Below are 26,554 nucleotides of genomic sequence, written 5' to 3'. Positions count from 1 at the left end.
AGCCATAAAAACGTAACCATACATGGTAGATTTAAAACCAGCTACGGCTGTACTAAGCGATAGTATATGCTTATATAAACGTAAAAGGATCATGGGGCACTAATCTTGTTTTGATATAAATGCCTTTTATTCGCAATGTCTTGGCTAAGTACTTCATTACCCACAATCCTGAACAATCCCACAGTGTTGCATCTGATTGGTGGAGGCATAGACAGTAGGTGGAGCTTGTGTAACCGTCTGGTTAAACCCCGCGAAGGTCCATGAAGACTGAAGATCATTAATAAAATAATAAAATAAAAACCTGTGTTGCGTTTTTGCAAGGTAGACTTATCAGTGCAATCATGATCTCCTTGGCTGCCATGCGAGTTTTGCAGGGAGGTTGGTAACTTACTGTAGTCTTCATATGATATGAGTCATGTCTATGGTCATATCAAGCATTTTATAATGCCACTGTCAAAACAATATTTAGCCTAGGCATACCTTTTTGTGCATTTACTGGACATTTGTGTAATGGCCACGACATGTGTTGACGACTGAGCGGTGATTGCAGTCAGGTACAAAGCACTGCGCTATGTTGCTGACGTTATTGTTAACCACTTTCACACACGCATACAATATATAAAATACACGATGATAAATATAAAAATCAATAAACAATACTTATATAAAACACTATTTATTTACACGATTGTAAATTCACTACATTCACTATATAAAATAAAATTCACTGGAGGAAAAAGTTCGCGCGAGCGGCCGTCATCAGATTTGGAAGGCGCTCAAAAAGGCTCGTTGCCTCGTTCAGTCAAATTCAATGGGGCGCGGTGGTTTATGGGATGAGTAGTTCCGGCGCTCGAAATGAAAATATGTACACAGTCTTGTACCTTTGACTTTTTTAAAATTTTCTCTTAATTTTTTCACTCGAAATTATATGTTATATGCTTATGAGTTCAGCCGTAGCTGGTTATCCTCACACATGCTCTAAAACTCTTTAGATACGGATTTTTCAGAAAGTCAAAGGGAGAAATGAATGGAAAATTTACTTCCGGCACCAGGGCTGTGGGCGGGACTGTGATGCTCTATTGAATTGAAATTACAGAACCAGCGGAAGACAGTAAACAGTAATTTTGTTCCATAAATAAGTAACACAATCCACCATAAAACGTGCAAAAAGAAGTAAATAAGGAACTGCTTGAAGCAAGCAAGTGGTTTGCTGGATGCTAGACACTACTTACGCATTTGTCCACGACACTGTTGTCATGTGGTTTCTACGTCAGTAAAGGCGCTCACAAAGGGTAACTAACGTCATTGACAGTCGACTGCACTGCCCCGTGTCACTGTTTAGAATGGGAATTTTCTCATGATTTACAAGTAGTTGAATACAAAGATATTGTTAGTAATCAGCTGGACAAATATATAACACTAACCTAGTGTTTTTTGGATATTGTACTGCAAATATCTTACAAATTGTACCTTTAAATCGACTAATCGAACATTCAAAAATTGTGATCCATCACCAGTGAAGAACAATATATATACATATATATACACAGTACAGACAAAAACTTTGGAAACACCTTCTCATTCAAAGAGTTTTCTTTATGTTCATGACTATGAAAACTCTTCTTTGAATGAGAAGGTGTGTCCAAACTTTTGGTCTCTACTGTATATATAAAAAAGTAAACCAAAAGTGTCCTGAACAAGAACAGTTTGTAAAAAGAATCTACAAGTAATCAAACTACAAGTGATACATATGCATTATAAGACAACTGAACACAATATGAAAGTCATAAGAAAACACAATGATATCAATTATATCATGAAACAAGATTTAATACAACAATAAAACATTTTGACATTATTCTTGGGGGAGGGACTTTAAGTTGATCTGAATCCCTCAGTTGAATCTGCTGGTTTTGAAGATGAAGATAAACTTTATTCACTATGAAAACTTTATATAATGTTTCTTTGTCATGTTGCTTGTTATGACTGGTTAGGACAGATTTACACAGAATATATTTTACTGTATATTTTATTTAATATATTTTAATTCTGCCGTATTTGTTGAGGACACAGCATATAATCTAAAAGTGCTGCATTTGAAGAGGATCTACTTAAGGCTCATCCACACGAAGACAGATCTTTCCATATCCAATCTTTTTTTTTTTCATAAAAAACATAAAAACAGCACCGTCTCAAGAAATATCTGTTTGGGTTGATGACCGTATTATTTCACAAAATATATTGGATGTGTCATTTACAGATGTATCCACTCTGGGAACCAGTGTAAAAAAAAAAAAAGAAGCTGTTTCAAAAAGATTTACGCATATAGATAAACATGTCTCTGTGTGTACGGAGCCTTGCTGTGATTGTTTTTCATAAGACTGTGTAGAGAAGATGATTGAATGAAACATTTCCCGCATGCAGTGCAGTGATATGGTTTCTCTCCAGTGAGAATTCTCTCATGTGTTTTAAAAGATGGAGACTGGATGAATCTCTTGTCACAGTGTGAACACTTATGAGGTTTTTCTCTAGTGTGGATCCTACTGTGTCTTTTCAGATGTACTGATTGACTGAATCTCGTCACATTGTGAACACTCATAAGGTTTTACTCCAGTATGGGTCCTATTGTGTTTTTTCAGATGTTCTGACTGACTGAATCGCTTGTCACATTGTAAACACTTGTAAGGTTTCACCCCAGTGTGGATCCTCTCATGTCTTTTTAGGTCTCCCATATCGATGAATCTCTTGCTGCAGTGTGGACACTTATAAGGTTTCTCTCCAGTGTGGATTCTCTCATGGCTTTTCAGAGCTGTTGACTGACTGAATCTCTTGTCACAGTGTGAACACTTGTAAGGTTTCACTCCAGTGTGGATCCTCTCATGTCTTTTTAGGTCTCTTGAATCACTGAATCCCTTGTTGCAGTGTAGACACTTATAAGGTTTCTCACCACTGTGGATCCTCTCATGGGTTTTCAGACTTGATGACACACGGAATCTCTTGCCACAATGTGAACACTTGTAAGGTTTCTCTCCAGTGTGGATCCTCTCATGTCTTTTTAGGTCTCTTGAATCACTGAATCTCTTGTTACAGTGTGGACACTTATAAGGTTTTTCTCCAGTGTGAATCCTCTCATGCAGTTTTAAAGAATTTGCAGAAGTAAAAGTCTTTTCACACTCAAAGCACATGTACTCTCCCACAGCAGTATGTATTTTCTGATGCTCTTTCAAATTTTGTAGACTCAAAAAACTCTTACCACACAAATTACATGAATATGCCTTCTCCTTTGAATGAACTTTCAAATGTTTCTGAAGATCTGAAGCCCATAAAAACATTTTATTGCACTGATCGCATGCGTGCTGGTTCTCTGCAGTGTGGATGTCCATGTGTTCATAAAGGTGTGCAGATTGGTCACAAGTGAATGGTTTCTCTCTAGTATGAACTCTCATGTGACGATTAAGATTTGATTTACGTGTGAAACTCTTTCCACACTGACTGCAGGTGAAAGATTTCTTAACTCTTTTTTTCTTTAAATCTTTCAGTTTAGTTTGTGACCAGGTTTGTGAGCAACTCAAAGGTTTTTCTCCAGTTTTTACGTGATTTTTTTCCTCAACTTCAATAGATTCTTCATTCTCCTCAATTTCTTCAATCAACTCTGAAATAAAAGTTAAAAAAAAAAAAATTTTCAGTATCTTGAAAAAGCTTGAACTTAGACTTGAACACTTTGTTGGCATTAATGGAAGTGCATTAGCATGGTTTAAATCTTACTTATATGACCGCCATCAGTTCGTAGCAGTGAATGAAGAGGTATCATATCGATCACAATTGCACTCGAGTACCTCAAGGCTCAGTAATAGGGCCGCTACTCTTCACTCTTTACAACAAATATTGTTTATTACTTATAAAACCCTGAATGGTTTAGCACCTCAGTATTTGAATGAGCTCCTGTTACCTGTAATTCTCCACGTCCGCTGCATTCTCAAAACTCAGGCAATTTAACAAAACCTAGAATATCAAAATCAACTGCGGGTGGCAGATCTTTTTCCTATTTTGCGCCTAAACTCTGGAATAACCTACCTAACATTGTTCGGGAGGCAGACACACTCTTGCAGTTTAAATCTAGATTAAAGAAGCATCTCTTTAACCTGGCTTACACATAACATACTAATATGCTTTTAATATCCAAATCCGTTAAAGGATTTTTAGGCTGCATTAATTAGGTAAACCGGAACCGGGAACACTTCCCATAACACATAAAGAATAGCATTTAAGCTAATATTAGTCAGTTTCTCTCTTATTCCGAGATCACCGTAGCCACCAGATCCAGTCTGTATTCAGATCAGAAGGTCACTGCAGTCGCCCGGATCCAGTACGTATCCAGACCAAATGGTGGATCGGCACCTAGAGAGGGCCTCTACAGCCCTGAAAGACAGCGGAGACCAGGACAACTAGAGCCCCAGATACAAATCCCCGGTAAAAACCTTATCTCAGACGACCACCAGGACAAGACCACAGGAAACAGATGATTCTTCTGCACAATCTGACTTTGACCAGACAAAACCAGTAGTTCAATTCCAGGTGGCAGCAAAGGAGAACTGACCCCCCAATTGAGCCTAGTTTCTTCAAAGGTTTTTTTCTCCATTCTGTCACCGATGGAGTTTGGTTCCTTGCCGCTGTCAGCTGCTTGTCCAGTTGCTTTAACGCAATGTATTTTGTTTAAAGCACTATATAAATAAAGGAGACTTGACTTGACCAAGAACTCAAACCTTCTTGCATTTAACTCAGGATATAAGCCATTCCAAATATATATATGATATATTCCTGTGTGTTTGTATGTTTCCCAGCTCATATTAGCATAGTTTTGATTCTCTAGTCATGTTAGTGGACCTCTAAGTGCCTATTTTCAAGCATAAGAATGAGGGGTGTACCGATCATGATCGGCAGATTGTTAATGCGCATCTCGTCAGTAGTAAATTCCATCAGGTGCGTGATTTCACATAGAGCAGCTGTTACTACACAGAGCCATTGTTAACTGAGAAGCTGCGCAAATAAACACTGAAAATGAACGTGGATTTGCGCAGCTTCTCAGTTAACAACGGCTGTATAGTAACAGCTGCTCTATGTGAAATCACGCACCTGTTGAAATTTTACCATTTAACAGAGATTAAGTGTTATCAACATGTCAAGAAACAAAACATGCCAATGACATTTCCAGCTGGGTAGACTCAACTGATTTTCTTTTAGTGTTAATCACCATCTAATTCAACCAGTCAAAAGCTACATTTAGCCTTAAATGTTATATGAAGCAAAGGTTCTATTATCTGACAATAATAATACACAAATTAACATTATAGGCACAAATACAAATGTACTTTTAGAAATTGTTTTTGAAAAATATGGTGTTATTGTTTTGGCAAGTTTAAATTAAAACATCCATGAAAACTTGTGTGATATTCCTCTAAAATAACATTTTAGTAGATTTTTTAAAAGTATATTTTACTGTGCAGTTTCCTACATAATTTCTTTGAGTTAGAACAAACTTTTTTTATATTGTAGTGGTGGGTTGCACTGTAGACAAAGTTTCGGTCTAATTAACAAACTATTATTATTATTAGCTATTAGGCCTACTTGAAGTATAACATACTCTACTGTGCAATAGTACAATATTTCTTTTTAAATTTCTTCAAGTTATACCAAAATTTTATTTTGACAGGTCGTCGTAAATACATTTTCTGACTGTTTATACGATATGAATGAATGATAAATAGTTTTATCAAATGAAATGGTTTAATCCTCTCATAGCGCACTGGCGTGCACATGTGTAGCCCACATCAGGTGTCAATATAGTGAAGAGCTGAAAAATACCACGCATGCTTCAGTGTGTGTGTAGTAGACACTGAGCACTTATTCCCAGAGACATGTAGAACAACACCTTTAATATTCACAGACACTCGCCCATATCGAGATTTGATTAAATATACAGCCCTACTTTTGATTTATTAATAAAAAATGACAGAATTTTGTTATGTTCTGCTTTATACAGCAAGTTCCATTTGTGACTGGATTCCGCAATTCAATCTGTCGCTTTGCAAACACAGACGGGGTGAATTTATGAATGAAAGTGTGAACGTTCTGACACAAATCGAAGTTGTTACGTATCCCCAGGCTTTTTAAAAGTGGGTAACATATCACATAGTAGACTACAGCACTGTAATGTTAGTTATTTATTATCTCAAAGTCTGTGCTTTCATTGTAGCTTCATTTTTTGATGGATAATCCATTTTACCTCTTTCCTCCTGTATCTGCATCGCACGCACGATCAGAAAGTTTTCCAAACAAATCAGTCTTGTGCTGCTCTGTCATCCTCTCGCACTGGCTGCATTCACTGCAGTCGGACATTGGAGATTCGCGTTCGTAAATTTTAGATGAATAACAATTTATTTGTTTTAGATATTTTATGTTTAGATATTTCTATTTTACTGGAGTCTCGTAAATCATTTTATTCTCTCGAATCCCGCACACCCACGAGTCTCTGCACTCTCCTATAAAATCTTGTCCCACGCGCTACACTCTGTTGGATCGGGTCTCGCGGGAGAAGCCTCTAATCCACTGGCACTTGACAGTGCGTGTGCTACATCCTCTTTACAATCTCTAGATTATAAAACACTGCATTCTGTCAGCAATGAAACGCAGCAGTAACATAGGCTTGTTAATATAGTCTAATTACTATTTTGAAAATTATAACGGTTAGGTTAGGTTACTCCGTTACTAAAAAAAGTAATCAATACTGCCCAACACTGGACGGCACTGCATCACATACAGGAATGCTACTGTAATGGAAATCACAACATGGCTCAGGAATACTTCCAAAAAACATTGTCGGTGAACACAATCCACCGTGCCATTCGCTATTGTCTGCTAAAACTCAATAGGTCAAAAAAGAAGCCATATCTAAACATGATCCAGAAGCGCTGGCGTTTTCTATGGGCCATGGCTCATTTAAAATGGACTGCGGCAAAGTGGAAAACTGTTCTGTGGTCCGACAAATCAAAATTTGAAATTTGACTTTTTTGTAAAACTGGGACGCCATGTCATCCGAACTAAAGAGGACAAGGACAACCCAAGTTGTTATTAGCACTCAGTTCAGAAGTCTGCATCTCTGATAGTATGGGGTTGCATGAGTGCATGTGGCATGGGCAGCTTACACATCTGGAAAGTTCTAGAACAACATATGCTCCCATCGAGACATCATATCTTTCAGGGAAGACCTTGAATTTTCTAACATGATAATGCCAGACCAAATACTGCATCAACTACACCTTCAAGGCTGTGTAGGAGGAGGATCCGGGTACTGAAATGGCCAGCCTGCAGTCCAGATCTTTCACCCATAGGAAGCATTTGGAGCATCATAAAGAGGAAGATGCGAGAAAGAAGATCTAAGACAGTTGAGCAACTAGAAGCCTGCATTAGACAAGAATGGGATAATATTCCTATTCCTAAACTTGAGCAACTTGTCTCCTCAGTACCCAGACGTTGGCAGAGTGTTATTAAAAGAAGAGGGGATGCATTGTGTTGATGCCATGAAATTTAAAATCAACGTATTTTTCCCTCAAAATTATACATATTCTCAGTTTAAACGTTTATTATGTCATCTATGTTGCATTCTGAACAAAATATTGAAATGTGAAACTTCCACACACTTTGTACAGTGTCCTAACTTTTTTGGAATCAGGTTTGTAAAATGTTTTGACATTGTTTTTTGGAAAGGAACAACTCCTTTGATTTCTTAATTGAATCTTAAATACTTACTGTGATTTCTTTTTGTATGACTGTGAAGAGCAGATGAATTATTGAAATGCTTCCCACATGAAGTGCAGTGATATGGTTTCTCTCCAGTGTGGCTCCTCTCGTGTTTTTTCAGATTTGCTGAGTCACTGAATCTCTCGTCACAGTGTGAACACTTATTAGGTTTTTCTCCAGAGTGGATCCTCTCATGCAGTTTTAAACACTTTGCTGACGTAAAAGTCTTTTCACACTGAAAGCACATGTACTCTTTCATACTAGTATGTATTTTCTGATGTTCTTTCAAAACTGAAAAACGTAAAAAACTTTTTCCACAGAAATAACATGAATAAGGCTTCTCCTTTGTATGACCTTTCATGTGATCCTTGAGGACGGAAGTGCTCAAAAATGTTTTATCACATTGATCACATGGGTATTGTTTCTCTCCAGTGTGGATGTTCATGTGCTTCTTAAGGTGTGCTGATTGTGTGAAACTCTTTTCACACTGATCACAAGTGAAAGGTTTTTCTCCAGTATGAATTCTCATGTGACGTTCCAGACTATATTTGCTCGTCAAGCTCCTTCCACACTGAGTGCAGGTGAAAGATTTCTTGGCTCCTCTTTTCTGTAAATCTTTCATTTTGGTTGGAGACCAACTCATAGTTTTTTCTCCAGTTTTGACGTGATTTTTCTCTTCATCTTCATTCAACACTTCGTTCTCCTCAGTTTCTTCAATAAACTCTAAAATAAAAGCAAAAATTGTTTATTTGTCAGTAGCTTGAAAAACAAAAGCAAATTTTTTTTAAAGTACATAAAAGTGAACCCTGGTGTAACAGTTTAATGACAATTTCTATACAAAATGTTGTTACTTTTATGCAATTTTATAAATTATACTTCCCTGAAACGTCATGAATGAGGTAGTGACAGTCAAACTATAATTTATGTAACAACATAAACAATGCTTCTATAAGGAGAACTATTAAATTTATTTGATCAACTATAGAAATTTTAATATACATTTTGTTAAAAAAAAAAAAGTAATCCCTTACAAATTAAATCTAAAACTTGAGCAGATGTGCCCTTGCTTCTATCATGGATGCATCAAAAGTAGGGTGACCATAAAGGCCATTTTTAAGGGACATGTCCTTGCCAGGATTTCTATTTTTCCTAAAATATCTGTTTGGCTGTTTGCACTGTGCAATTTAATTTATGCATTTAGCAGTAAATTTAATCCAAAGCTTAATCAGGCTATACATTTAGTTTATCAGTATGTGTGTTCCTTGAGAAACGAACCCACTAACTTTTCGTTGCTAATGCAATGCTCTACCACTGAGCCACAGGAACACAGATCAATCATTGTATGACAATCATGAGAGCTATATTGCTGTCCAAAGGCAAAGCGCAGTAACTACACATCTGGTCAAAACTGAGTTAAGTCCTAAAATGGCTTTGTGACTGTCTTCTGTTCTGTCTTGTGACAAAGTCTCCTGGTTCAATTTTGTGCCATTTCAGAGTAACGAGAGTGTCAAAATTGCAGTAACTACAAAATCCAAACTAATACCAAGGCAAACCTCAGAAAATGAAGTTACTGCATTCTGGCTTTGTTTTCCCATAAAACACCACAGATACTAAGCAATCTGCCTTGGTATCCCGCAGCCAAATGATGGTTGAACTCGCGTTTACATGCAAATATATCAAATGACAGCTTTATAATCAGTTAACATTAATTAGCCAGCTGCTAGCAAATTAAACAGCCTAACATTACCTGCATTGCTTCATTTCCACTCTGACAGCTTATGCAAGAGCTACTGGACTTAAGACCAGAAGAAAGTGGAGAAGGTACCAGTGGTGAGAGCTGCAGCAAAACCGCTGGAGGAAACAAGGATGCCGCACTCACCAAGAAAGAAGAGGCTGAGTGACCATCTTCAAAACAGAAGAGCTCGTAATCTCAGTCAGGCCCAGGCTGCATTTCCAAAGAGTGCAGGCTGATGCAGAGCTGACCAAGCTCCTCCAGGAAGAAGCAGTTGAGGCATCTTGTAATCCCTTGATGTGGTGGCATGACAATCAAGTTGGCCCAAAAATACACGTGCATTTGTGCAACAAGCACCAGCTCAGAGAGAATGTTTAGCACAGCTGGCAACATTGCTACTCCTGAAAGATCCTGCCTTAAAGGAGCTATGTGGAGGCTTTACTTAAAAAAAATCTTTAAGATAGAGTTCTCATTTGTACATGTATGAGCCAACCATGATGTAAAAAAAAGAATGACACCTCGACTGTCCACCACGGTTGCCTCTATCAGCCTGTAGGCTCAATTGTTTGTGGAGGAGTCGGCCCCGAATTGGCGCGAAAATTCACAAAATGTGACGTCATGCGCGTTCTCATCTACTTGGGCTTACAACCGTACGGCACGCCAGCCATTATAGTAAGCAACGGCAATAGTGTTTTCAGATGGACTCTGTGGATGGAAAGAAGCGACCAGCCTCCGGCAGCACAATTCAGACACCCACGGACACTCCTCGTTAGTAAAAAAAAAAACGTATCTAGTGTGGCAAAAAGAGAGAGCGACCGGTGTCAGTGGTTGCTGCGGTCGTGCTCATACGAGCGTGCGCACTGAGAACGAGCATGAGACTGGCTGCAGTTCCTCTAACGGTTAGAAATTTCAGAACCTATGCAATGCTCCTTTAAGGCACACAGAGTCAACATGTTAGTATTTCTTGCTCGGAATCTGCCATAAAATCTCTCTCTCTCTCGTCTGAGCCTAATGTTTAATATTTTTTGAAGTGCAATTTTGTTGTGATATTTTTTAACAGACTGAGAGTCCATTGCTTTTTATTGTTTTGTTCATTTATTATGGATATTTAAAATGTTTTTAGTGTTAAATATTCTTTAGAAATAAAAGTTTATTGATCTTTGTAAAGGTGTTCCTTCATTTTTATGCCGTTATCATTATATATTAGTTGAAACGGCATTATATAAGGCTACATTCTCACTGCAGGCTGAAACGACCCAATTCCCCTATGCGACCTATATCTGATCTTTTCATGACAGTCTGAATGACACAGATCCAATCTTTTCAAATGTGACCCAGGCCACTTGGGTATGTGATCCTGAATCCGATTCGTATCCGATCTTTTGAAATGCGACCTCCGTCTGAACGGCCAGGCCACATGTATCCGACCCGTACGTCATTGATACGCTACAAATGTCATAATTCTGCATTGAATTAGGCGGGAACGAGAAGAGCCACTCACATCAGTATCCCACCACTCGACTCCGCACCCACACGTTTCTCTGTACCGACGTTGCTAACACTGCTCCACAAAACGCCTTTTTAATTTTCTTCTTAAAACGAGAAGATTGTAATTGTGCTGGCTCCATTGGGAAAATAACTTTATTATAGCAAAAAGAGCTCCGCTGTTGACTAAGTTACACTGTTGTTGACATCCAGGTTTACCGTTAGCTAACGTACTTCCACAAACAACGAGTTACGTCATTCACCGTTGAGTACTCTTGTGCGCATGCGGGTCAGGGTCATTACACGTTCACACAGGAGATCACAAAAGGTCGCATTTAATTGAAAATGTGAATGGCATTGCAAAAAAAAAAAAAATCACATTTTTTTCAAAAAATCGGAATTGAGCAATAAGTCCTGCACTGTGAACGTAGCCTTAGTCTCAGAATTACAATATTATTGTTTATCACAATAATTTCTTGGACAATTTATCGTCCAGCAAAATTTGTTATCGTGACAGGCGTAGTGCTAACCACCGTCCACTCTGGTCACCCCATCCGGCAAGTGCACTTTCCAATTGCCAGGATTCTCATTCCCTTTCCATTTACTACTCATCCACTGTGATATTCTGCTGGTCTCAATAAAATACCACTTTCCACTAATCCTCTGTCGCCAGTCCATTTGTTACACCTATCAAATGTTTAATTTTAATACAGATTTTGTATTATTACCAAATTTCTCTGTTTTAGTATGTCTTATTATCTGATTGCATAAAACAAATTAATTTATTCTTTTTTTGTTCTTAAAGAAGCCTTATGATTTTTTTTCCCCTTAAAAATTCAGTGTTCCTGTGGCTCAAGTGGTAGAGCATTGTGTTAGCAGTAGGGATGTAAGGGACTGTGAGGGACATGCTCTGATGCTGTGAGGGACATGCTCTCAGATCTGTGAGCGCAAAACTCTCGCGAGACGGTGCGTGATCGAACATGGCAGCGCATTGCTGCTAGAAGTCAGCAAACTTTTCTTGGTTTTTTTTTTTTTTCTACGCCTGTTTGTTTATTCATTTCATTTCTAACAAATACAATAAACTGGATTACAATTCGGACCTGGACCATATAGAAGACTACATCGACGAATGCTACAATAGACTCTGCATCATGGGACGCTCTCAAAAAGCTAAAAAACCACGCATATCGGACTCACATGCTACATCCAATGCATCTTCATCACCCACATCTCCACACCCCCCGTGCTGTTCCGAGGTAAGCGATATACTTACATCCATAGACAATAAACTATCCGGACTGGACGCCAGAGTAGCATTAATAGAAGTACTGCACAAAGAATTCCAACAACTCCGCAACAGTCTGGAATACAGCCAACAGCAAATCGCTCCGTTACAACTCTCACAACGCAACTGTCTACTGTTACCACTCAGCTGGCCTCCATCACTTTCGAAAATAAAACGATGAAAGAAACAATTCTGGACTTACAAACACGCAGCATGAGGGACAACCTGATCTTCACCGGCATCACTGAATCACCCACTGACGAACCCGAGAAAGCAGTCAAGGATTTTATGGTTAAACAGCTCAAACTTCCGACAGAAACTGTCAACAACATCACTTTTCACCGTGTTCATCGCTTAGGAAAAAAAATTAGTAACGCCACCCGACCCCGCCCAATCATTGTTAAATTTGAACATTTTAAACAAAAAGAATTGGTTCAACGACAAGGCAAACAGTTAAAGGACACTCACTACGGACTTAACGACCAGTTTCCACAAGAAATCATCCATAGACATAAACAGCTAATCCCCATCCGCAAACAAATGATGAAAGAAGGCAAAAGAGCAATACTTACAGTGGACAAATTATACATTGATGGACAGTTATTCAAAGACAAGGACATCACCCCCTGGCTCTACTAGAACCCTTCCGTCAACAATATCATTCCAGTCATGACCCCTCTTCATTTCTTGTATCTATAATATAATGCACCTATGTCTCGGGGCACTATACATGTATGCACCTCAGTCACCTATTTTTTGTTCTTCAACCTTTGCATTTTTTGTTTTATGTGATTTGCTGTAAATGTTTATGTTTTAGTCCTATCATGTCCTACTGTTCTATTTTTTATGTTCAGCACTATTCATTTACATACAGTATTGTTCAAAATAATAGCAGTACAATGTGACTAACCAGAATAATCAAGGTTTTTCGTATATTTTTGTATTGCTACGTGGCAAACAAGTTACCAGTAGGTTCAGTAGATTCTCAGAAAACAAATGAGACCCAGCATTCATGATATGCACGCTCTTAAGGCTGTGCAATTGGGCAATTAGTTGAATTAGTTGAAAGGGATGTGTTCAAAAAAATAGCAGTGTGGCATTCAATCACTGAGGTCATCAATTTTGTGAAGAAACAGGTGTGAATCAGGTGGCCCCTATTTAAGGATGAAGCCAACACTTGTTGAACATGCATTTGAAAGCTGAGGAAAATGGGTCGTTCAAGACATTGTTCAGAAGAACAGCGTACTTTGATTAAAAAGTTGATTAGAGAGGGGAAAACCTATAAAGAGGTGCAAAAAATGATAGGCTGTTCAGCTAAAATGATCTCCAATGCCTTAAAATGGAGAGCAAAACCAGAGAGACGTGGAAGAAAACGGAAGACAACCATCAAAATGGATAGAAGAATAACCAGAATGGCAAAGGCTCAGCCAATGATCACCTCCAGGATGATCAAAGACAGTCTGGAGTTACCTGTAAGTACTGTGACAGTTAGAAGACGTCTGTGTGAAGCTAATCTATTTTCAAGAATCCCCCGCAAAGTCCCTCTGTTAAAAAAAAGGCATGTGCAGAAGAGGTTACAATTTGCCAAAGAACACATCAACTGGCCTAAAGAGAAATGGAGGAACATTTTGTGGACTGATGAGAGTAAAATTGTTCTTTTGGGGTCCAAGGGCCACAGGCAGTTTGTGAGACGACCCCCAAACTCTGAATTCAAGCCACAGTACACAGTGAAGACAGTGAAGCATGGAGGTGCAAGCATCATGATATGGGCATGTTTCTCCTACTATGGTGTTGGGCCTATTTATCGCATACCAGGGATCATGGATCAGTTTGCATATGTTAAAATACTTGAAGAGGTCATGTTGCCCTATGCTGAAGAGGACATGCCCTTGAAATGGTTGTTTCAACAAGACAATGACCCAAAACACACTAGTAAACGGGCAAAGTCTTGGTTCCAAACCAACAAAATTAATGTTATGGAGTGGCCAGCCCTATCTCCAGACCTTAATCCAATTGAGAACTTGTGGGGTGATATTAAAAATGCTGTTTCTGAAGCAAAACCAAGAAATGTGAATGAATTGTGGAATGTTGTTAAAGAATCATGGAGTGGAATAACAGCTGAGAGGTGCCACAAGTTGGTTGACTCCATGCCACACAGATGTCAAGCAGTTTTTAAAAACTGTGGTCATACAACTAAATATTAGTTTAGTGATTCACAGGATTGCTAAATCCCAGAGAAAAAAAAAATGTTTGTACAAAATAGTTTTGAGTTTGTACAGTCAAAGGTAGACACTGCTATTTTTTTGAACACACCCCTTTCAACTAATTGCCCAATTGCACAGCCTTAAGAGCGTGCATATCATGAATGCTGGGTCTTGTTTGTTTTCTGACAATCTACTGAACCTACTGGTAACTTGTTTGCCACGTAGCAATAAAAAATATACTAAAAACCTTGATTATTCTGGTTAGTCACATTGTACTGCTATTATTTTGAACAATACTGTATATATGTCAGTATAGAAATATTAGCTCAATATGCAACTCAAATTCATAACCTGGAACATCCGTGGCGTCAGCTCTCAAACAAAAAAAATTACAGTTCTCAACTATTTGGATAATCTACAGGCAGATATATGTTTACTACTACAGTCAGAGCTGACTGGACTCAACTTTACTTCGCTACTGAAAACATTAGAAGACGACCTTCACCGCTGGCACAACTTACCACTCTCCATCCAAGGCAAAATAGCTATAATCAAAATGACAGTACTTCCAAAAATAAACTATTTTTTCTCAATGATCCCAACCCAACCTTCTCTCAATTGGTTCAAATCTTTAGACTCCATCATTACCCGATTCTACTGGAAAAATAAACCACCCCGGATAAAATTAAGCACTTTACAAAAACCCAAAACCTTAGGAGGATTAGAAGCACCGCATTTTTACCATTACTCACTAGCAAACCAACTTCAATACATATATAAATGGACTCACCCCACTCAGTCAGACTACATGGCTAGACATAGAACAATCACTCTGTGAAAATTTGCATATATCAGACATTCAATTTTTTAGTCAGTCCATTAAACACCACCCATGTTTCAAATCATTGACAATAGCCTCTGCTCTGACAGCCTGGTGGAAATATCATCACATCACAAACTCCAATCAGGCCCCATCTGAACCCACCCCACTCTGGAATAACCCTGATTTCACAAGCAACAAAAAAACACTAAATTTTCATAAATGGGCACAAAAGGGCATCTCACATTTAAAGCACATTTTTCAGTCTAACAACTTTGTTTCATTTTCTTACTTAGTCCAGGAGTACGGTATCGGGAGTAATCAATTCTTGAATTATCTGCAACTCAAATCAGCTGTATTATCCAAAATCAACAACAGAACTATCAACACTCATCTTCCTACCGCATTAGCAGATTTAATTAATATATCCTCCCCGAAAAAATTACTTTCCAAAATATACAAAATTATAGCTAATTCAAATAAATCTATAACTTTCCCAACAATCAAATGGAAAGAAGACCTTTTGATTGCTCCTGATACCGACTTCTGGACTCAAATTTGTAAAAATATTTATTCCATGACTAAAAACCCCAACCTTCAGCTCATACAGTATAAGACTCTTCATAGAACACACTACACTGGGGAAAGGCTGGCTAAAATGGGATTCACTTCAGGAATTTGCTCACACTGCTCACAAAAGCTGCCCGGATACATATATCCATGCAACATGGCACTGTCCACCCATTAAACACTTTTGGAAAGACGTCACTGAATCCCTGTCCCGCCTCCTGGGCTGCCGCATCCCATTATCCCCCTTACTCTGTTTACTAGGTGATCTATCAACTCTCAATCAGGAAATAACAAACACAAGGATGCTCCTTGTAGCCTTAGCCATCGCCAAGAAAACTATCTTCTTGAACTGGAAATCCCGAAGCACTATTCACATAACACACTGGAAAAATTTGCTCATAGACTACATCTCCCTAGAATATTATACACCTCATTACAACTGTGTATCGGAACCTCAACACTCCAGATCAGACCTCATCCAACTATTACAAATCTGACTCATCCCGATTAATTATGTATTCATTTATTATTATACATTTATACAAGGTTTTAGTAATATTGTGATTATTTTCATTATTATAGTTATTATTGAGATTATGGTTATTAATATTTTAAATATCATAGAAACATTTAACAGTCAGGGTTCCTACAGGTTTTTTCAAGTTAAATTCAAGTTTTTTTAAGACCTTTTTAAGTCCATTTATATAAAAAATTAATACCTATTTCACGTCCCTACCAGCAAAGAAAAACAAAATCCTTGAACTTGTTTTCATTTATTTTTCAAATGTGGAATGGGTAAAAGATAAGCCAAGCAGGTGTGAAAAATAAAAACATTTCAGTAGGCCACAAGACAGTTTGCCGAACAATGTTAAGTTGTTTTTTAATATTAGCTAGCTACTTATTCCATGCTGGGAATATGGGGAACTGAGAGACCCCTGAACAATAAGATATCCGGCGATCGCGTATATTCAGCGCACATAAGGTAAACGTTTTGCAAACGTTTTTTAGAGAAATAAAAACACGAATCGCGAACACGAATCGCGAACACGAATAGGTGGACGAATCAATGCGCAAAATTTGCGTCTACGTATTTTTTTAACCAGGCTGTAAATGTTTTTTTTCTGCTGTAAAGTTGGACATTTTAACATGGGGAGTCTATGGGACTGACTCTCTTCTGCAGCCAGCCTCAAGCGGCCAGTCGATAAATTGCAGTATTAGTCACTTCCATATTGGCTTATGCGCATATGCGACCTTTTGAAATAACATTGCGACCCGAATTTTTTATGAGGTCGCAAATGTATCACTGATTATTTTTGTACCTACCTTATGATTTAGTCAATATGCTATGATTTACTATGAGCATTTATTAAAACAGAAATATTGTATTTTAAAAATAGATTTTATAACACTCTCTGAGCAATTTTTATTGGGGAACCTCCCGGAAACGCGATTGGGCTAGTTTTGGACTAGTTTTAAGAAGCAACTGGGCAGGATTTGTTGTGAAAACCTGGCAACCCTGATCTGAACGCACATGCTGGAGATATACTTCTAATTACAGGAGCGTCTTTACTGATGAGAGGTGCATGAAAATCGCATTTGATTTTTTGCACAGCCTTATGTATCATAACTAACCTGCTCTGTCTAGTCTGTTGGTCTCCGTGTCCTCTTTGCTTCGTGGTTTTTCTGTGCGTGAAAAAATTGATGTGTGGCGTGAAAGCGTGTGAAAAGAGTCAATTGCGTGTGTCTCACAGTGAATGCTTGAGAGTTGGCACATTAGTTCTCAAGCAGAATAAAGGACAGGTTGATTATTGCTGTTTAGCGTTTGTATTAATCTATGATGTGTCCCTGTTTGCCTACAGGGACATAAAAAAATAAATTAAAAGTGATACGTGGACCAAGGTGTCTGAAATTGTTCATTTTAAGTAAAGGATCCTAATATTTCGTCCACAACAATATTTAATGAGGTTATAACTCCTTGTGGTTAGTCTGCACGAGATCAACAAGCTTGTTTGCTTTGCGGCCGCTTTAAATACAGAATAAGCATTCGATCTACGTTAGAGCGTCTGAGTGCTCACAAATCTTTCAGCAGCGTCGTGAGCAGAGCGGCAAGAACGATTTTTGATGCTCTAGATGCCGGCGGTGTGAACGCACAGTTAGGCTTCGGCTATGGCTGTAGTGTTGTTGTGAAAGTAGGGGCGGAGCATAGAGACTATGCCTTTTCTCGTTTGTTACTCTAGAGTAGACGAATTCACTTTATTGAGGCATACTGCCCCCATCTGGTATGGAATGTGGAGTATGACTTGATTTTTTTTGCCAAAAATTACAGATGGCACCTTTAAGTGTTTACTTTTTTAATTGCTAATTGCAACCTTTTCACACAACAGACTGAAGAAAATTAAGCATTGCTTCCTTGGTAGTTGTTCAACAAAGTATGGATAGCTGTGTAAATATTGTCATACTAACAGTTGTCTGAAGTTTTAGTTAATTGTAATCAATTACATATCTTTCTATCAAAGTTATCTGACATTATCAAGAGGAATTTGTTCTGACAGAGTTTAACTCTGAGTTCTTGTCATATTTTATTACCAATTTTTAAACTATAACAAATAAACTGTGAGAATGTGAGAAGTGTTGAAGGTGTCTGAATACATTTTGGTTTGATTGTGTATTTTATTTTACAGTGAAGACTATGCAGTGCTATTTTAAATTAGTTTCTGGACACCTACAAACTTAGAACTAAAAAAGTAAACATTGTGTAAATAGCACGAATAAATAAATAGAACGAACATACAGTAAATATTAAATCATTTCAAACAGGGCCCACTGCACAACCTGCACCAGGGCCCCGCTGACCCCAGCTACGGCCCTGGGTTAAGGTACCAAGACGGAGCAATGCACTGTGTGTACTGTAAGAAATAAAACAAGGCATGTGTTTTAAAACATGGCAAGTAAAATAAAAAACACATCTGAATGCAATACAGTTTCATTATTATCAGAGTGGCTTACTATAAAAAATGTGTGCGACCAAATCATGTTTTGTGCCAGTAACTGAAAAAGTTAGTCGCGCAAGTGCCACCAGTGGAAAAGGTTAGCATAGTTCCCTGCATAGGGCTCTACTCTGAAAAGGAACAATACTTACACAGCTTTCATTAATCTTTATGCAACAAATGGACTCTTATTTTAAAGTGCTACCATATCATTTCAACAGTCATGCTTAAAAATGCACATCTTTAAATATATAAACAAAGGCCATAGCATCACAATCTCACACTTTAACTGTCAGCTGCATTTAAATCTGGATCTGAAGTTTCTCACTCTATTCAGCATGCAGTATCACGTATCTAAACAAATGTGACCAATCACGGAAAGTAGGGACACATGTCGGTTCTGGGACATTTTTAAGTTATTCACAGATTCTGAAAGTGTAGTCTCCAAGCTTTCCAACGATGTGTAATATCGGTCGGCCGATATATTGGGCCGATATGTGTAATTTTTTTAATAAATCGGCATCGGCCGATATCCGTGTTTAGTAGCGCCGATTTAAAGTCAGGCATGTCTGCGGGCAGCCCCGTGTTATTGGTGCGGTGGAAAGTGCTGCTGCCGCATGTGAAGCACCCCAAGCCAAAACTTTTGGAAGATTCAACAACAGTCCAGAATTTCACTCTATAAATGGGGTGGAGAAGTTGGCAGCTCTCACAAACACTGCAGCGTTATTGAGGGCTACGTTACTCGACCTTGCTCACAGACAGCACCGTGCTCGGAAAGACAGCTGTCCTGGAGCTGCCCAGAACGGTGAATGACATTTTTTCTGAAGCATGGTTTGATGCAGACAATAACCAGTTTTCCATTCAACTCATTTGTATTTAGGGATGTCAATATTCAATAATTTCCATGATTGATCGTCGTTTAAATTAACGTATCAATTAATAACCTTAATGCTGCAAAATGTGTCTGCAGTGGTATTATTATTATGTGCAAAAGCCACTTGGAAAAAAAGTGTTCTCACCCAAATTAAAGGGGTTTTAGTCTGAATAAAATGCTAGTAGCAGGACTGTAAAATGAATAGATGTGATTATGATTATTTGATCAAATAAAGAGATAGTGCCATACATTGGAGATCATTTTACTTTGTTGACTGTTTTCCGTTAAGGAGACGATTGAATGTGCCTCTTTAAATGGTTTCTTGGTGCTCGTTGTTGCATTTTCTTCGGTTCGGCACACACGTGAATCGTGGATTGTTTTATGAACAAAAAAAATAATAATAAGTTCCGCATGTTCAGTCCACACTGGTCATGGCGAGCGGAGGAACGGAGGAGCTTGAACGGGGCGTTCATTTTGACTTCCCTGTCAGATATAATGATGAAAAGAGGTTATTGTAAAACCGTGACGGTGCGTAGAACCACGTTAAGACATCCCATAGTGCACCCACTTCAGCGAAAAGAACTGTGCCAGATCTTTATGAACAGGAGAAGAAAAAAAGTTGTGGATGAACTATCCCGATGATCCTCTGTTGCACTCACGACAGACGGGTGGACGTCCAGGGGGACGGAGAGCTCTGTGAAGATAACTGCTCACTTCATCACAGCAGACTGGAAGATGAGAAGTCTGGCTATTATGTTAAAAAGAAGATGTTTAAGTTGATTTCATATATTTTAATGTAATAATTTAATGTTAATTTAAAAAGACAAAACGTATGTTTATTTGTCTTGGCCTTTTTTTTTTGCTGATCCGAAAAATTATCCGATCCATACGAAGACAAGCAAGTGCGGATTTGACGAGATGAATTTGGAGGTTAATGCTCAGGTCTCATTCTGCGCATATCCAAATGTTTCCACATTCGCAATGTATCTGAATGTTAAACTATAATATTTTTTTAATTTATGTAAACTAGACGGAAAAGATCATCCTCTTCACATGAGCAAAAACGTGCATAACAGCAAAGTGGACCGGTATACTTGGTCTATTTAAACTGACCAGTGTAACCTTTTATATGTTTGGTTTACTGTACTTTATTTTAATAATGAACAGACTGCGATGTAGGTTTGAAATTAGAATGCACTTTAGATGTTTTGTGTCAGTTATTCCAAACACAAATTTTGCTGGTTGCTAGTGTGTTTGCAGCACTACTGTTATTTATTTTTTATATATAATTTTTTTTTATATTTTTTCCGTTTATTTGATTTTTATTTCTAAATATTGTATTTATTTAAATATATATTTAAATGTGCAGTATGGAATTTTTGGCCACCAGGGGTCACTCAATCAAAATAATAACATAAGACGTACTTTGATGACGTCGGGAAAGAGCGTAAGGCTCATGGGAGTTGTTGTTCAGTGGAACATGCGCTATGTCGCTCCCTATCATTCCTCACTCATTCTAACTTAGTATTTTGACAATCACATCTTTTCGAACGGAGAGATATAGACGGTTTCAACGGCAACAACATAAACAAACGTTACTGCGCATGAGCGCTTTTGTGGACCTAACTTAACTTCCGGTAGACTCCAAATAGAATCAATAACAACAGCCAAGTCCCTCTAGAGTAGATATTTTTTGATAACAAACAAAATGTTTGCTGCGTGGATCGGGCGGACTTAATGAAAATGCAATTTCATTATTTGCCAACAGGAGATGTTTTAAAGCATAGACATAAAGCGCGAGAAATAGAGGTTTCCCCAGTAACAGCTGTAAAGGAAGCAGAGCTGGTACGCTCACACGCTGCTTTATCAGGCATATAATATGCAAGTCTTTCTTCAGAAATACAGCGATATAAAAACACCTGTGCCTCGCTTTGATATTTAAACATATAAATGTAAGGAATTATTATTATTATTAAACGTGCGGTACGTAACGTTACTCAATGAAGCCTTTTTGAAAAAAGATCAGTTTTTAAATTGTGGCGAGTCTCCAAAAATAAATAAATGTATGGGAAACACACCCCGCAGCACAACCACCTGAGCCCAACTTCAGTCTACTCATTCACCTTGGCTTTAACTGCGTTTGTAGAAGGCACTGCAGCCAGACCGATATACATGACCGTGCGCCCGGTGAAACCGTCTATATGAATTATGAGACCCCTATCAAATCAATATTCCATCTAGCTAGTAGTAATATATGTTAAAAAACACGGTCGCCTTTCGTTAATAGTTATAATTACGTTATACTATGATATCGAACAAGTTAGAGAACTGCATTTGAAGCTACTTCACCCAGCTAGATATAGAACAAATGTAGATTTACATGAGAGCTAGTCTGTCTACGTTTTACACGACATCATATCGTTTCACAAAATATACGGATAGATACACTTAGCTAAATGGATGCATACCTGTTTATCAGAATGCAAGCGAGTTCGGCATCTCTCTGTAGTTTCAGCTTGTTTCGAAGCTCTCTCTGTCTTGGAAATGCAACTCCAATATTTACCCGTCTCTTGTAGCTTCTCTTGTCCCAAAACCTTCTCGGGTCATTTATTTCACACGTGCGTTTGTGCTTCACAGAACGTGCAGGCAAAGCATAATCATGATCCATAACTAAGTTATTGATTGAGGTTTAAATACGAATATAAATATAAAATATAATAGTCTCGATAAAGGCTACTACTTTTTCTTCTTCGTCTCGTCTTTGTTTCTGTTCGCCTTTGTATTTGGCGATTCCGCAGGAAGTTAGATAAACTAGAGGGGTCAAAGTTTATATGACGTCATAGACGGGCGACAAAATGGAAATAAAGAAACATGCCGTGTCTTCGAATTAAACTATAATTTTCTCCGGATTTGAAAGTTCGTGGAAACTGTCGGGATGATGTAAGTACACAACTAAAAAATTTATATAACATAGATATAGTGATTTCTGCTATTTTTAAAGCAGAAAAATTACATATTGCGCCTTTAAGTTTACATTTATGTTCCAACAAACTTGAAAATTTCTACTTGATAAATGCTCTAAAACTTTTATGTAAATGATTGACTTATTATTAGTGTGACATTTTAGCATAAAAATGAAGGGAAAACTTCAAGATATCGGCCCTAAAAATCGGCAGCACATATCGATTATCGGCTGACCCTGACCTATAAACATTGGCATCGGCTATAGAAAAACCCATATTGGTCGATCTCTTATGTGTAACACATGGAAATCTGATAATATTTGGAGAAGTTGTTGCCATTTGAAGGTAGACACTGAAAAAAGCTCAAAAGGGAGAAAATGGCCTCTAAAGATTGTGCAGTTCTCACCTGCTGGGAGTGACAATATGACTCATTTACATCTCATAGATAAGCCATACGAGTCAGTCTTTAATCGTTATCTGGCTCGGCTCAGTTTTCATCTACAGTTCTCTCTTCACAGCAGTTCAGTCAGTGAACTGTTTGAGAAAATAAATTACTCCGGGATATTGGCTTGTTTTAACTCAGAGGGAGTGTCGGCCACATCAAAAAAGTTAACAGCTCAAGTCATTTGTGGATTAATGCGTATTGGAGACGTGAACGTTTAAAACGATTCAGTTCGATTTGGTGAACTGGTTCAAAAAGATCCGGTTACGTAGAGTGATTCTTTCACGAACCGGATATCACAAACTGCTTTTTTTTTACTCTCTCACAACAGACATGGAAGAGAAGACAATGCTGAATAATGTCGTCGTTTTTGCTATTTTTGGACCAAAATGTATTTTCGATGCTTCAAAAAATTCTAACTGACCCTCTGATGTCACATGGACTACTTTGATGATGTTTTTCATACCTTTCTGGACATGGACAGTATACACAGCTTCAATGGAGGGACTGAGAGCTCTCGGACTAAATCTAAAATATCTTAAACTGTGTTCCGGAGATAAACGGAGGTCTTATGGGTTTGGAACGACATGAGGGTGAGTTATTAATTACATAATTTTACTATTTGGGTGAACTAACCCTTTAATTATTCTAGCTGCTGTGGGAAAGGCTATAAACGATCATCCACCTGCAGGATCCTCACATGCGGTAGCCTAGTAGCCGAACAACTTCATGTTTACAGACGTGACGTAATAACGCAGGGGCATGCTCTAATTTTACCACAAAAAAGCTACCCATACCACTTCAATTATAAAACATTATTATAAGCTAACCATAGTGAATTGGGCTAAAATAAGGCAATAGTTTTGAACACTGGCTGGTTATGCACTTATACTCAATATTGATTGCGGAACATTTTTAAGTTGTTGCTGCAATTATCACGCAGTATCACGATGAATAAGTCTAAATGCATTCAGGAAAAATTGCATTTCAATGATAATTTGCTACAGTTTTTGCTTGGACATACTGAACACATCTAATCAATTTGGGTAATACGATATAATTTTAATTGTACAACTTATAAATTGTTAAAATATTTTTGATTTACATATTAAAACTAGTGTAGAAAATGGCAAATGTAAATTTATAGATAGAATTTAATGATTTTTAATTTAGCAAAAAAAAATGCATGCGTGGTAAACTACATCTAAATACAGTAATACACTGCTATTTTACATATTGCATTATCATTTTGCATATTACATTTTAAAATTAATTTTGCCAACCATAGGGTTAAAGCTTTGAACACGTTAATATGTCACAAACAGTCATTAAAGATGAATGAAGAATAAAAACCTCCTTGCTCCTCCTGTTTTATTCTCCAGGTTTCTGGCTCCTCTGATTTTATTTTCCAGGTTTCTGGGTTCTCGTTTTTTATTCTCAAAGTTTCTGGTTCCTCTAGTTTTATTGAGCCGATTTCTAGTTCACTCGTGTTCTCTTCTCTCTCCTCTTTCACAAACTCCATCTTCACAGCAGCAGATCTCAGTTCAGATGATAAACTCCTCCAGATATTCTAGCTCGCTTCAAAACTCAGACACGACTGTGAGAAAATATTACAGGTATTTACTGACCTGATTCAAAAACGGTATTTTCTATTTTCAGAAATATTTCTAACAGATTTTATTAAACCAGCATCACAACACAACAACAGAGAGTGCAGTGAAACTAATCTTCTTCCTCTGAGGTTTAATGGTGTTTGTCAAACAAACGTATGTGTTTAGCGCCTCCCGCTGAACTGGAGTGGAGCGTCGAGAGGAGGGAAATAATACATTCTGCGTGCGTGTAGGGGGAATTTATTTTATATTTCTTAAGGGGGGCGACTTATTTTTTTCTAGTGAACACTCGAAATACATGAAGCACTTTACAATAAATAACTAACATGTATATAAACTTCAATACATTAACTAACATTAACAAATCTATCTAGTAAAGTGTTACACTATATGTAAGGCTATATTTTCACAAAAAAAAATATTAAACAAAAATGTGAATAATTTTGCATGAGCTTTATACCCACATTTGCTTTACCTTGTGCAATGTCCCCTAAAAGTTCTCTAAAGGTAACGAAAGTTCCGAACCTTTACAGAACATTAGGGACGTTCATGGGATGTCCTCTTTTGGTTATGAAAGTGCTGCAGTTCAAGGTTCCTTATATGATTTTAAGGGGAACGTTGTATTTGGGTTTTTTTTATGGTCACATAGCAAAGAGGACATAATCTATCTATCTATCTATCTATCTATCTATCTATTTCTATCTATCTATCTGTCTATCCTAATAATATGCTAAAATCACATATCGCATGCTAGTCATGCTAGAAACATGCTAGCAACATGCTAATCATGCTAGAAACATGCTAGCAACATGTTAATAATGCTAGCAACATGCTAATCATACTAAAATCATGCTAGCAACATGTTAATAATGCTAGAAACATGCTAGCAACATGCTAATCATACTAAAATCATGCTAGCAACATGCTAGTCGCATGCTAGTCATTCTAGAAACATGGTAACAACATATTAATCATGCTAAAATAATGCTAGCAACATGCTAATCAAACTATCAACTTGCTAGTCGCATGCTAGTCATGCTAGAAACGAGCTAGCAACATGATAATTATGGTAAAATCATGCTAGCAACATGCAACAGTAATCAAAGCAAAAGGTGGCTACTTTGAAGAACCTGGAATATGACATATTTTCAGTTGTTTCACACTTTTTTGTTATATATATAATTCCATATATAATTCCACATGTGTTAATTCATAGTTTTGATGCCTTCAGTGTGAATCTACAATTTTCATAGTCATGAAAATAAAGAAAACTCTTTGAATGAGAATGTGTGTATATATATATATAAATTGGGTGCAATGTCATCTGCTGGTGTTGGTCCATTGTGTTTTTTTTTCTTCTGAAAACCAAAGGCACTGCACCCGTTTACCAGGAAATTTTGGAGCACTCCATGCTTCCTTCTGCTGACCAGCTTCATGAATATGCTAATTTCATTTCCAGCAGGATTGGCACCTGCCCACACTGCCAAAAGCACCAAAATTTGGTTAAATGACCATGGTATTGGTGTGCTTGACTGGCCAGCAAACTCACCAGACCTGAACCCCAGAGAGAATCTATGGGCTATTCTCAAGAATAAAATGAGAATCAAGAGACCAAAAGATGCAGATGAGCTGAAGGCCACTGTCAAAGAAACCTGGGCTTCTATACCACCTCAGCAGTGCCACAAACTGATCACTTCCATGCAACGCTGAATTGATGCAGTAATTATTAAAGCAAAAGGAGCTCCTACCAAGTATTGAGTAAATGTACAGTAAATTAACATACTT

General features: G+C 37.7%; 1 protein-coding gene across 1 annotated transcript; it reads right to left on the bottom strand.

Moving 5' to 3' along the window:
- Positions 1-1,809: 1,809 nt before the first annotated feature.
- LOC127953364 (zinc finger protein 271-like) lies at positions 1,810-24,880 on the bottom strand. Its single transcript, XM_052552591.1, has 3 exons — positions 24,513-24,880; positions 7,807-8,520; positions 1,810-3,652 (listed from the first exon to the last, which is right to left on the bottom strand). The coding sequence occupies exons 1-3, from the start codon at positions 24,679-24,681 to the stop codon at positions 2,541-2,543; spliced, it is 1,995 nt and encodes a 664-aa protein (XP_052408551.1). The 5' UTR covers positions 24,682-24,880; the 3' UTR covers positions 1,810-2,540.
- Positions 24,881-26,554: the final 1,674 nt, after the last annotated feature.

The sequence above is a fragment of the Carassius gibelio genome, chromosome B3 (assembly GCF_023724105.1).
Source record: "Carassius gibelio isolate Cgi1373 ecotype wild population from Czech Republic chromosome B3, carGib1.2-hapl.c, whole genome shotgun sequence".
In the NCBI taxonomy this organism is placed as follows: domain Eukaryota; kingdom Metazoa; phylum Chordata; class Actinopteri; order Cypriniformes; family Cyprinidae; genus Carassius; species Carassius gibelio.
Note: the sequence above shows the minus strand (reverse complement) of the source record. Positions and strands in the feature narration are given on the sequence as shown.